Below are 13423 nucleotides of genomic sequence, written 5' to 3' on the forward strand. Positions count from 1 at the left end.
TTTAATCACTTTCATTATTTTCAGTCTTGATTACATTCTTAATTATTAGTGGACATACTTCCTCCAAATTTCCAGCTGATAGGATCAGCAATAGTCGTTAGCGTAGAAATTTCAGCAAGTAATGTTAAAATGCTAAAAAGCCCAGCTCCCCCCCTTCCTCTTTGTTTTTGTGTATCTCAGCTTACATTGCTTTCCAGTCTCTGATGACTCATTGCATTTACTTTGTACTGATACTTTTCATGTTTCATGCCTGAGCAGTGATTTTGATTTCTTTGTTTGCCGATCAGAAGAAGCACCATTTTTTCCCTGTTGGTAACACGGGATTTTTGCCAGGTCAGAGAAACCCTCTTTTCCAAGTTATGATTGCACAGGCTGTTGTGAAAATGGCATGCAGGTGTCTCTGGTCACTTTTGAAGATCTTGATGCTGTTTTCTTTCTAGCAGTCCAGGTCCCAAGGGGATGTTGCTTTATAATGCAGCTGAATATTTTAAAGATCTAAAACATAAACAGTATAAAATGTAACAATCATCAACTATAAGGATATAAATGAACATTTCAAATACCAGAGACTCCCAACTATGCAAATTTAAATTCCCTTCTACTCCTTGTCACGGCCATAGGGTGGCACAGGGTATTGCTGAGCACTGATGTATGTCCTAGGAGTAGCACAACCCAGTATTTCAAGTTTAGCAAAGCATTTTGAGAGGCTAGGGTTCACAGACCGGCCCACGGTTTGTTCGTTCCTGCAAGCAAATAAAACAGCAGCTTTTGCCTCCAGATAAAGGGCTCTGCTAGTACCAGCTCCAGCTCTCCAGCCATCTCTCCTGCTCCTCAGCCAGGCGCTGCCACTCGTGGCAGAGGGAGTGGGAAGCGGTTTCCTTCTGCACCCTCCCTGACCTGTACCTCCTGCTCTGCTGCCCGCCAAGGGAAGCGTCAGGCAGCTGTGAAGATGAGTGTGATCTCACGCCCTGCGGTTTCCTCTTCTGGGTGGTGATCGGTTGCCCCCAGACCTCTTCTTCGTGATCCCATCAGCTATGAGATAGATAGTGACGCCCCCTCGGCCTGCGTTTCAGCCTTGCCAGGGAAGCAAGCTCAGGAGGAGCAGTGTGTTGGCGAAGGGATGTTGTCTTTCCCCACCTGCTGCTGCTACTTGTTTAAAAAGGGAAAAAAAAAAACAACCCACCCTACATATTTTTATTTCTGAGTTTGCTTTCCTTTTCTCGTCGTGGGGCTCAGCCTCCAGAGGTAGATAAAGGATAATTAAAACCTGCTGAGCCAGCAGACTTGGCACAAAACCAAGCAGAACCTTGAAACTTTCAAAGGCGTTGTAAAAACTTGGGAAGCGATAACCTTAGATGATTTTCTGTGATGATGAAAAGATGAAAGTCGGAAACACGTAACTGAATTATTGTTTGGAGAGATGCAGCGCTTCTGAAGTTAAATCAAAGTATCCTGTTCACCATAGTTGAAGTAGTTAATATTTGCCAGATTAGCCTGAGGTATTTCGATGTAGTGTGAAGATAACAGTGGCACGGCGTGCTTGCACAGATAAAATGAGGCATACGCACATCCAAGTCTTTTTACAGAAATACACCATCAGCACAATTCCTGTTTAACCTGCAAAATCTTATGCAGCGTTTTACTAATACCTTCTACAGATTATGTCCTAACAGTGCAGAAAAAGTGATTTATTTTAAACATAAAATGTAGTTGTATTTTGACCTGTCTTATCACTTGCCTGCTTCAACTTTACGTACAGTAACTGGGTAAAACTTTAACAAGTATTTAGCTGTATGAATTAACCTCACGGATTATGCCCACTGTGGCCGCAGAATTATTTGTCAGCAGAATTTCTTTTCACAGCCCCCTCTTATCAGAAGAGAGCCGCGATTACTAAGCTAAATTGGTATGTGAAACCATATGGTGTTTTGGAGCTGCTTGGTTACTGTGGAGGATAAATAGCTCCTGACCCTAAACAGGATCTTTTTAAGAGAAAAAAAAAGCGGTGTCCCTATGCCTTATAAGGCATGGGCAGGCTTACTCCAGTGCTGAAGAAGGGGCGGTAACGGGTTCATGCTGCTGAGTGTTCTCGGGCAGCGGTCGCAGGCGACTGAAGAAGTTGCGCTGCAATTGCAAACGCGTCGTCCGCGGCACTCAGCAGGGAAACTCGGCGAAGAGAGGAGGCAGCAGGTGAAATATAAAAAAAAAAAACAAACCCACCACTTGATCATGGGAAAATCAGGTGAGCAAATGCCTTCATGCAGTTGGCTGTGTATTCTTGCGATGTCCGTGCCTGGTTTTTCTTCTGGGGAAGCATCGCTAAAGCGTTAGTGGCTTTCTTGAGAGAAGGCTGCTTTCACTTGTGCGTGGTACCGCCTGGGAGGGGCTTTCTCTCTGACACAGGGCTAGATTAAAAAAAGCAAGAAAAACGGCCCCCCGTCCCCAACCTGAACAATGTAGAGGTAGTTGTATTATACAGTCTACATTCTGTAACTGCTAATAGCTTTGCTTTGCTGTATGAAATAATTATAAACCCTATAGCTTTAAAATTATCTTGTGTCTGGCTGTCTGACAAAACTTAACCTGCGTTGCAGATAGGCAGCTGGATGCTTTGAGGGGGGTAGCTTTCCCTTGGGAGGATTTAGATTTAAGGTTTGTTTACCGTTGAACCAAGAATAGCCTTGCTCAGCTCCTAAGTCTTTCCCCAGCTGTGCAGATACTTGTGAAGCCTCTCCCCGCTGCTGGCTGCTTTGTTGGTCCATTCCCCGCCACCGCCGGCTGTCTGCGTGCCCAGCTCTGACAGTCTCAGCTGGGGGAGACTCCTCCAAAGCTGCCAAGGAGCCCGAGACCTTAAGAAGAGAGAGCTCATGCCCGGGGCTTTCTCCATCTTTGTCCTGTTAAGAGTCATGAGTGAAAATCTGTGCTAATCTTCTGGAAACGGCTGCGAAAGTGGATGGTTTATTTTTGTTCTTGTGGTTAGGACGTTATTTCTGTGAGAAATCAGAGCCCGGTGGCATATTGTCTGTCTGTCCTGTGTGTAAAGAGCACGTGTGGGACACGCTCAGCAAAACCTAGTACTTGATTCACTCAAATCAGAGGTGGGCCTCTTCCAGAGAAACTTGAGGGAAAGCTTTGTGCGGGTAACACTTTTATGGGCCTCAGCATGAGTGTGTTTTTTTCCTTTTTCTTTTTTAAAAGGTCAGCATCCTAGATGAGATCAGAGCTGTCTGCAAATGTGACTGTAAAGGGCTTACTGGTGTGACACCCAGCCCAGGCGAAGCACCATGCAGCTGCCAGTGGGTGGGTTTGGCCCCATGTCCTGGAAGCTGCATGGGTTTTCAAGCGGATTGGGATTTACTAAATAACCTTACAACAATTTAAATACCTGGAGTCGCTCAGAAGTATCAAGTTCGGCACTTTCTTGCTAATAGCCTAAAAAGTACAAATACCAGAAAAGTCTAGCAGCTGTACGTTATGTTAGCAAAGTTAATTGGGCAAAAGCAGTAGAGATATTCCAGTGCCCGCCTCCCAGTCCCAAAATGATAAAAATCTCCTCTTGTTTTAAAATATGCAAATTGCTAACACAGTCATCAGGCAATTACTGTCTTTGTTATTTCCTGCGCATTTATTACTGCACGAGTTGGTCGTTCCAAGCTTAGGAGCAACGACAGAGCAGAAACTGCTTTTGCCAAGGCTTGGGTATTGTTTGCATCCCTAAGAAGTTATACAATAGAGCTTGAGATCTAAGTACCTGCTAAAAATGTTTTGTCACTTGTGTCATGCTTTTCAAATCAATGGTAAACTGGGTCCAGGTTACTGTCTTCGAGCTGCGTGTGGTATTTTTAGACGAATCATAAAACTGAGATCCTGTCCTGACAATTGGTTTATTGACTAAATCCCATCTGCCCTTTCCAGTGCATTGAAGTCTTTAAATTCCTGTCTGAGATCATTCAGTGTGGTTTGCCTTTGAATGGGTGAAAGCAGCTATTTTTTTAAAGAAAGAGTACCGCTTCCTCTGTGTTTTGTGTAAAATACCTCCTATTCCTGCTGTAGTGCTCTTGAGGACACAAGGCGGGCAGGTTTCTCTATACGAGGATGTATGGAAATGTAACAGGCTGGGATCTGTCTGACCTCCAGACAGAGTGCTTGCTCCTCTCCTGGGTCAGAAAGATTAAGGTGGAGATTACCTGCAGGTATAAATTTAAGGGTGCTCTAATTTATGTAAAGTGGGGATGCTATTTTAGAATAAATGTCTTTACTTTCTTTAACCTTTTATCTTCGGTAAATCTGTCTCGAGGCCTAAGTATCCCCAGGCAAAGAAATCCTGCTGTTGAAAATATCAGTTCTTTGATAAAAGCTCCCTAATAACGTGTTGTTACGGACTGTTGGATTATATTTGAAGCGATGTTCGTTGCAAGTATCAGAGACAAAGACTTAGCATTGGTTTTGCTTCACTGAACAGAGCTGAGTGTTGGAAGCCTTCGGTACCTCTGACTCAGCTTTCTTCCTTGGAAGCTGCAGGCTGCTAAAACCAAATTCATACTGAAACTCCCTCAGCAGGTTTAGAAAAAATGCCTCCCACGGCCATAACACCTGCAAATACTTAAGCCAAACACGAGGACCCCCTCTGCCCTCCCCCTGGTCTTCTCTTTTCGGACAGCATTTGGATTAGCGGGTGGCGCAGGCTCCCCTGCCCGCAGAGCCCGAACAGAAAAGCCTGGGGTAAGTATTTTCTGCGGGCAACGAGGTGACGGTGAGCTGGCCGCTGAGACCGCCGCGTCGGCGGGGCTGTGACCCCCCGGCAGCTGTGCGTGGTGGGAGGCCAGGGTCCTGCAGGCAGCCCTCGCCCCAGAGGGGATGCCCATGGGAGCAGCTGCCGGCGATGCCGGGCGAAGCGGCTGGCTGCCAGCTCCACTCCTCTGCTCTGGAGCGCGGGGATTTCTCCTGCGCGGTGGGAGTCTCCGAAAAGGCTGGGATGGTGGCAGAAAAAGGCTGCTAAAAGTCTCATTTCTTCTGCTTCCCCTCCCGCCCTGCCTGGTGGGGGAAGGGAGCTCGCCCCGCTCGCTCCCTAAAAAACAGGCAGAGGTGAGGGCAGGGGAATCGCCCTGTTTCTTCTGGCTAGTGGGTGCAGATGCGATCAGCCGAAGACAAGGACGGGCTCAGTAAATATTGGCTACGTTTTTACAGTGTTTGGTTTTCTTTTTCTTTTATTTATTTTCTTTTTTTTTCCGCTTCTGCAAATGTGGGTGGGACTCCAGAGGGAGGGCTGGGAGTTACCCACTGCGCCGCTTGTTGAGTCAGTACAAAAATAAGGGCCGAGAAAGGGTTTTGACACAAAGAAAAGAGACACGAACTAAACTCAGTGCAGTTTTCTGTGCTGTTTTTAATCTTCTTTAGAAGCATGTGCCGGTTTTAACTCTTTAAGACGCACCTTTGCAGCACAGTGAAAAGGACTGTCGTGTTTTCTGCGGAGCGAGCTACAGCTTCAGCTGATCTGAAGGGCAGACTTGTACTCTAGCATCTCGGTAAGCGACGGCCATAGCAGGTTGTAACACAAGTACGAGTACGCTAGAGGAGTGAGCTGTTTGCTTTCTGAGAAATGTGATGCTCGCCAGCTGCCAAAATGACAGCGCGTTTCATGCTGGCTGGTTTTACAGGACCGGTGGGGAGAGAGGAAATGAATTCGACTAAACTGCTAGCAACCGAGCATTTGTGTTTGGTAACGGCGGGGCATTTGCAGAACTCACCGTTAATACAAGTTACTGGCTGTTTCTCTTTACATCAGAACTGAACTGGAGGCGTGGTGGGAAAAGGTCCTTTCAGCAATCAAGTCAATTTAATTAAAAACCCCACGCTTCGCCAGTTTTTGGGTGTAGAAGACACCGATTACTTGGTTCAAGTTCAATAAATGGCAAATAGAGAAAAATCTGCCGGGAAGGCATCAGGCTTTAGCAAACAGCATCCTGGGCCCAATGCTTACCTGTCTGCTGAACCATCGGGGTTGCGGTAGGGGAGAGGAGGAGAATGCAGCAGCCATCCCGTGCAAGAGCGGTTCCTCCTGTTGACTGTTAGATTAGTAGCCTTAGCTCCTCCTGCTCAAGGCAGATAAATACCAAAACAAGTATGAAGGGCTCACAAAGAACGAGATGGAACGTAGTGGTCCGTAGTAACTGAGATACCTGCTGAGGTTTCCCATGCCACAGAGTTGCACATCAAAAAACCAGCAGCTCTCCTTTCTGAATCCTCCAAGAAATCTTTCTCAGGAAAAAAAAAAAAAATTAAGCAGGAAGAAAGCTTTTATTACCAGAATTAAGTGAAAACATCCAAACCCTTAGTTTTCTCTCAGTGCAGTCAATAGCATCTATCTTGTCTAGATTTGAATTTGCCTTAGTTGCTGCTCTACATGCAACAACAAAAAAAATATGAGAAAATGAGTCTCTTGATTGTAACTGCTTTGTTGTTTATTACATATCTCAACAGACCAGAAAGCTATTTCAGATCGGTATTTTGGCAGAGGCCGTGCTGTTCTCCAAAAGATTAGTTGGAGCATATCTATGTTATGTTTTTTCAGGCAGTTGTAAGCAAGTTCTGCCCAGTCTTTGAAGGCCTGAAGAGCAGCTCTGCCAGAGCGGGGCTGGGTGGCCCTGCAGAGGAGGGTGAGGTGGGGCCAGGCGGGGGCCAACCCCTCCGTGCCAGCAGGGACGAGGAGACGGCAGTAGTCTGGGGTGTTGTGGAGGAAGGCAATATGGACCTGTTTAAGGCCACCACAAACGTTATTTAATATCATTTAATGCTGAACGAACTGAGGAACCAGACCAAATCTCAGCTTTGGACAGAAATCACGTGGGCTTTGCCTGGTCTCAGCTTTAAGCGTGATCACTGTAGAGCTGCATGAAATGCTAATTGTCCTTCTGAAGCTTTGCCATGCCACCTTTGTAGCGGTGGGGTTTGGGAGTCATCTTCTAACTTAGATTGGGAGGGCTGTCCTTGGGTATACACCTGTGTGTCACACAGCTGAAATGGGGCTGCACATGTCGCTGAAGTCTCCATGCCCTGTTGTAAACGCAAATGCCCCCATGGCAGGTCACGGGAGGGGATGTCCATCACACAACGTTGTAGGTGTGGCACTGGCCTTCTGGAGAGATGCAAAGGGCTTCCCTTTGGAACGGCGGTCCCTGGGTGCAGGCATGCAGGTACGTTCCTTGCACGTACTGCAGTCTCTTTTTTTCTTTGGCTCCCAAGCACTGGGCCAGTGCGTAAGCAACAGGAGCTGCAGAAAGAACACCGAAATCAAGGGGTTTAAAGATTTTGGAGTTTAGGTGGAATTTTACCTTCCAGGGGGCGGTGTGGGGGCAATATGCCTATTTGATCCTTTAAATATATTATATTCAGACTAGATATATGGAAGAAACTTTTTATGATGAGGGTGGTGAAACACCGGAACAGGTTGCCCAGAGAGGTGGTAGATGCCCCGTCCCTGGAAACATTCAAGGTCAGGTTGGACGGGGCTCTGAGCAACCTGATCCGGCTGAAGATGTCCCTGCCCATTGCAGGGGGGCTGGACTGGATGAGCTTTAAAGGTCCCTTCCAACCCATACCATTCTATGATTCTACGATTCTATGAAATAAAGACCATGTTTTTCAAGATTTTGAGTTATGGGAACTGGGGTTTAGCCTGTTGAGCAGGGGGATGAGAATGAGATGATGTAATTGATAGTAAACGTGGGTAAAGAAAGCTTCCTATGTCTGCCTGCCTGGTCTGGGCTACTGGATAGGTGAGTTTACACATCAGTGATCAGAAGAAATGTGCATGTCCATATTTCCATGCCTCCGGGAGGTGCATAAATCATCATAATTTGAGCATTGCCCCAGCTAGCTTGGATGTCCTTGGCAGAAAAGCAAGGTGGGAGGGTATTGGAGCTAATGAGATGAAAGCTAGTTCAGGTATGGCTGCCCCAAGCAATGGGAGACCATAAATAGTAGAGGTGTAAAATGGCAGAGCATATCCCAGGAGACGTGAGATAGTTCTACCTTTCTTCAGTTCTTCTTCTTTGCAAAATTTTTCACTTTGCAAAGACTCGGGCTGGCACCAGACAGCTAACTGTGCTATGTAAAATGAGCTTGGCACCGGGTACCAACAGGGTTCTCTCTGTTGCTGCCCTTAGAAGCACCACATCCACAGAGCATAAGAATATGCAGCATCCAAAATATGAATAAGTGACCAGCAAAAATTACTCAAGTTAGACAAGCAAATGACTTACAGAGAGCTTAGAAGAGTTGTTACTTGGTGAAGAGTATAGTATCATGCTGCTGTCATGCAAATAGTTACAAGGTGGAATCACAGACTAATGTTCTGATTTCTGGTGTTACTCATTAGTGAATACAATTGCACCTTATTTTCTTCATAAATAACTGTAATTAGAAACTCTAAGCAGATATGGTGTTGGGGAGGGAGGAAGAGAAGAAATGGAGAGGATTGCTTCACTTTCTCCTCCTGCATCGTGTGGTCAGTTCTAACGCATGGGGGTTGCGTGGGGCTTTGTATTGTGAAGTGTATGTCCCCTAGGAATTGTGTGGCAATTAGATTTAAGAATACAAGGCCTTACTAATGAGAGGGTATCCTTAGCCTTTTTAAAAGAGTTAGCAGCTTACTCATTAACTGTCTGCCAGGGTTGTCTGTGTGGGTGTGTGGCATGATTACAATATTTAGTTGTCCTCCATGGAAGAATAGTAATAAAAAGAATACTTTTGATTGTCTCTCATGCAAAGCCAGCACTGGCTTCTCTAGATGTAACGAGCAGTCGGTTCCAACCTTATGCAAGACGACCACTCCAGGGTAGTGACTGCTTGTTGACAGGCTCATTGGTCTGATTATTTGGAGGGGAGAGGGGCTGCAAGCAGAGGACTTCTCCCCCCGCCCTGACCTCGATGAAAGTGAGAACCTGGTTCTATCAGTGCTCAAGATTAGTGTCGCCTTTTTTTTTTTAAATGCTTGTATCACAGAAGGCTCTGCTGCCTCTCAGAGCTGTGCAGTTTCCAGTTTACCAGGTGTTCCTTTTTAATCAGGGCAGTCAATTGCCTAACAGTTTATAAAAGGCCTTAAGTGAGGAAGTAATCAACACTGTCTATTATAGCAAGAATAGGATTTGCAATCAAATAGTGACACGACTAATGTCATTGAAACATTATTACACCGACGGCTTCATCTTCTCAGGCAATATGCCTCAAATTGGGTATGGGGGAAAATACTGTGTTACATCATATGGCACAGGTAATGCAAGGTTATTAAGTCGCCAGTTTGCTGTAGAGGAAACCCAGGTAATAAAATGAGTGGGGACTTTGTCCATCAGATTCAACTAACTCAGACATCTTACTGTTGTCCTGCATCTCACCCCAGCGATAAGCAGGTGTGTAAGAAAAGTTCAGGCAAAACTGAATGCTGAAAGACATCAGAGAATCTCCTTCCTGAAGAGGGATCTCCTGAGCTGAAGGGAAAGCTATTTTGAGCAGCCTGATAAACACAACAACGTTCCAGGAAACTATTGCCATTCAAACTCATGTCTAATTATAACCCCCAATTCCTTTCGTTCCCATAAGCAATACTTTCCCTTCTAACTTTTAGTAGGGTCATAGGATAATTCAGGTTGGAAGCGAAATAGTGTACCAACAATTATGATATCTCCCATAAATGCCAAGCGTATGGGATGGAGATGTTGCCCCTTTATTGAATTCTTGGTTCAAAGGTGTAAAAGAAGGCAAAGAAACCCCACCCAGGATATAAAGCTTTCTGAATATAGTATCAATCATTTTATCTTTCCTTCCCTCCGGGATGTATACGCGATTTCATTTCTTCTGTATGCTTCCAAGCAAGCAGCCAGCTTTGTTAAAGTACAGGGGAGTTTAGCACTGAAGGAAGTCAGTTTTTATGGCTGGAAGTGATTCACGAATCGGAGCATCAGATCCGTGCTCCCAAATGACGTATTTAGCAATAGCATTAAGGGCCAGTCTTTGAAGACGTTACCGTCCCAAGTGGGGAGCAAGAAGGTGCAGTCAAATACACGGAGAAAGACACACGGAATATTCCCTCCTTGTGGCACTGCAGAGGCCAGCCAGTATAAGACCACCCTGGAGTGTTTGGGACTTCAAACCCAAGTGCTGAGTCAAAATGCAGTAGAGGCATAACTGTCCGCTTAACGTTTCTCATATCAGTTAAATATCTGTCACTTTGCCATTGAAGGAACGTTATTCTCAGAGTGTGAAAGATTCAGCTGGGGCTAGTTTCCAGGGAATTACATTTCAAGTGAGGACAAAGATTATTAATAAAGAGTATTAATAATAAATATGTCAGGTCTTTTAGAAAGATCTAGATGAAAATGTGTTCATTAGACACTGGGATGTCTTTTACTCAAGAATTTTGTTTGTTTCCAAATTGTTAATATACTTTGAGAAGTTTGCTGAAATAAAGGCATCTTCAGTTATCTGGAACAGTAATAAAGGACTTCTTGATGTAATTACTTTGCAGTTCCGTGAAGCCTCTAATGAATTTTTTTCACAAAGCTGTTGGGCATATTAAAAGTTGTATTTGCTGCATTCCGATTCCACTCCCTATTGCTTCCATGAGAGTAGGGTAGAGCAATTCTGCAGAGTCAAGGGAGACTGAAGGGCTTTCAGTATTAAAGCAGAGCTATACTCAGTGTTCAAACGGTTACCCGGTTACCTTTCTATGTGTTTTCTGTCCGCTTTGCATTTGTGTCCTCTCCATGTATTCTGGTGCCTGGCTTCTTTCTGCCGGGGTAACTAATGTTCCTCCCTGTGTTCTGGGCAGGAAAGAGTGTGGAAGTAATAGGCAGTATCCTGGGTCATGAGTCACATTGCCAAGGTTGTTGGTATCAGGCTTTTGCATTTACCTCTTTCCAAAAGGGTGGGTCCTTTGAAGTGTATTTTGTAGCTTTCTTCAGATATGTTGCTCTAGCCATTATATGAGCACATGTCTAATTCTTTATTTTGGGGCAGAATTGAAAGCTGAGGTCATTATCTCCACTTACCTGTAATGCACGCATTGGGTGAGGAGTTGAGGCCTATGTCATGGTTCAAAGAGGGATTGAGACAAACATAATGGTACGCTTCTGTGTAGGATTCTACATCAGGTCCATTTCTTGTTGACGGCATTATATGTTAATTTTCTGAAGGCTAAACAGAAAAAATTAGTATGTATGGAAAGTACAAAATTGTCAGTGAAGATTAATCCATAAACAATAGGACAGAGAACACTGAGAAGACAATGATACTTCTAGAAATTGATACTACGCTCTTTCTCGAATCACTGGGGTGGATGGTTAGTCATAGGAAAAGTATGCCTTTTTTGCTAGTCAAGTGTATGCCTGGTATAATTTTGTGCGTCCTGAGTGGTGACATAAGGGCTGCCCGCAGCATTTCTGTTGTGTAGGTATTGGGTGGAGAGGTTTCATGTTTGTTTTTTGTGGAATATTTTACTGTAACTCTTTCCGCGTATGATCTTGCAGCTCTGCAAGACCAGCGGAGCAGGTCCAGCTGACAGCTGCAAAGCTGCAAAGATGATGCAGAGCAGGTAGTATTGTGGAAGACACGTTCAGAAAACTTGTTTTGATGTCCAAACTAAGGGAAGAACAGAGCAGGAGAAGACAGGGTTCAAAGAAGAGGTAGGAAGGATTTGGGCATGAAGAGCTCTTCACTTGAGAAAGACTGAATAGATTGGCACTGTTCAGAGAGAGCAAGAGAATGGAGAAACAGAATACTCAGAAAAACAAATCTGATGGGAAAAGGCAGCCTAGATGCCTCTGCTTACTTTTCTGTGGTCACACAAAGTTGACCAATGAAACTAAAAGTCCAAAAACGTAACTGTAAGGTGTGCTCTGTACCACATCATAGCCTGGAAATTTGTTGTCACGTGCTGTCATTATCTTAGCCAATGTTCCAGAAGAATCCAAAATAGAGGTAAATATTTGAATAATGAGAAGCAAGCAACTGTATCTAATACCTTTAGTTGTTTTACTTATTAAGCTGTTGAATGATTCATGACCAAACCTAACTTCCTGGCAGTAGGAAATATTTTTTTCTAGCAGCTTAAGCAACCTACATGAAGGGAAAAAAGTACGTCTCCAAAGCTGTTTGGGAAGCTGTTCCCATTTGGGTGGGAGCCTGAAAACTCCCGTTAACTCTCACTTTTAAAGTCTGGCTTCTCCGTGTATGGAACATTGGTAAAATGGAAAAACTTAACATGTCTTCCAAAACAAATCTGAAATACATTTGGCAGTTAGGCGTCCCTCTCCACACATCAGCATGCACAGGAGAAGCCGTGCAGAGGGAGGCGGTTAGCACATGAGCTTGAGTCATGGTAGATAAGCGTTTCTATAGCAGCCACCTTTGAGGGAAGGGGAGGATGGAGTTTCTCTAGGGACAGCATAGCGGTGCCTGCCGTGGCTAGAAGAAACTCAGTTTTGTCCATGTCTTGTTGGTCTTTGTAAGTCAAAATGTTAGGACAGAGCTGGATTATGCAATGCTTCTGTTAATGGATGGACTGACAATGGACAAAGCCTGTATTTCAGTTGACTTCTTTTTTTTTTTTTAGAATTTCAATTTCTTGTTGTCATTGAGAGCAAATAATTTGAATAGAAACTTTCACACTTGCAGGTGAGATTGTTTATCTACTATTTAATGCTGAGCATCTGAGATATTAAGTCTAGGTGATAACAGCCACAAACTTTAAGATGGTCTTGTGCAGAAAAATGCAGCCTGGAGTATGTGATGCAACTTCCAAAGCCATGTATTTCAACTTCTTTGATTGCAGGCTGTCTTAAAATTTCCCTGCTGGAAGCATGGACCCCTGCATCAGTGAAGTTAAGTGAACTGGCTGAAGACTTGCTTTCCTCAGTCATCTATGATAGATTCCTTGGAAATAGGCCATGACCCCGCATGATGCAGCAGATGAGAGGTTTAGGACTCTGGCCTGATAGAAGCAGTGAGCTGTAAGCAATGGTAATAAGAGCGATGGGACAGGTTCGTCAGCAAAAGGGTGTGTGGGTGCTTAAACACCAAAGTGGAGGTGCCTGTTTTGTTTGATGATATGCGACTTGTGACACAAAATTGAAGGAAAACCTAAGTGAAGGAAGGTGGTGGGCAGATCTCATCTCACTCTCAACAGGGCTCCTGTTGCTGTCTTGTGCCAACAATTTTATACCAAAAAAATGGAGCCTGAAAGCATGTTGATGGAGAATATATTAGATATACGTCCACAATGACACTTTGGTCTGGAAAAGGTCAACCCAACTTCAGACTGTGTTCAAAAGGTTTAAGGTACTGCGTGAAACAGTAATGGCTTTCTATGTGCATTGGCTATTGAGATTATCTTAGGCTGCCATATTATCCTAAAGCTGTTGGGGAAACT

General features: G+C 44.5%; 2 protein-coding genes across 5 annotated transcripts in view; one reads left to right on the forward strand and one right to left on the reverse strand.

The window, feature by feature from the left end:
- LOC148057406 (uncharacterized) lies at nt 1-7073 on the reverse strand. 3 transcript variants are annotated; one of them, XM_087758235.1, is made up of 4 exons: nt 6180-7073; nt 5981-6065; nt 2663-2894; nt 1-495 (listed from the first exon to the last, which is right to left on the reverse strand). In XM_087758235.1, the coding sequence occupies exons 1-4, from the start codon at nt 6194-6196 to the stop codon at nt 488-490; spliced, it is 342 nt and encodes a 113-aa protein (XP_087614361.1). In that variant the 5' UTR covers nt 6197-7073; the 3' UTR covers nt 1-487. The 3 variants fall into 3 exon arrangements, 1 of the variants encoding a protein (XP_087614361.1); XR_015704889.1 differs by lacking the exon at nt 2663-2894 and having other exon boundaries at nt 5981-7073; XR_015704891.1 differs by lacking the exons at nt 1-495; nt 2663-2894 and adding an exon at nt 2252-2405 and having other exon boundaries at nt 5981-7073.
- The window catches only part of GLIPR2 (GLI pathogenesis related 2), a 27657-nt gene continuing 16211 nt past the window's right edge, over nt 1978-13423 (forward strand). Inside the window, exons 1-2 of one of the 2 annotated variants that reach the window (XM_087758196.1) lie at nt 5307-5525; nt 7084-7193. In XM_087758196.1, coding sequence (XP_087614322.1) covers nt 7097-7193 — 97 coding nt within the window. In that variant the 5' untranslated portion in view covers nt 5307-5525; nt 7084-7096. Of the gene's footprint in view, nt 2243-5306; nt 5526-7083; nt 7194-13423 lie in introns of those variants that run through there. The other variant, XM_087758189.1, reaches the window with a different exon arrangement.

This window comes from Nipponia nippon, unplaced genomic scaffold (genome assembly GCF_047370975.1).
Source record: "Nipponia nippon isolate SJK-2023a ecotype South Korea unplaced genomic scaffold, ASM4737097v1 scaffold_1, whole genome shotgun sequence".
Lineage (NCBI taxonomy): Eukaryota > Metazoa > Chordata > Aves > Pelecaniformes > Threskiornithidae > Nipponia > Nipponia nippon.

Excerpts from the sequence above, each read along its gene's own strand:
- LOC148057406 (XM_087758235.1), bottom strand. Across the intron at positions 2,895-5,980 it reads CCCGATGGTTCAGCAGACAG|GACAAAGATGGAGAAAGCCC; the intron begins GTAAGCATTGGG and ends GACTCTTAACAG.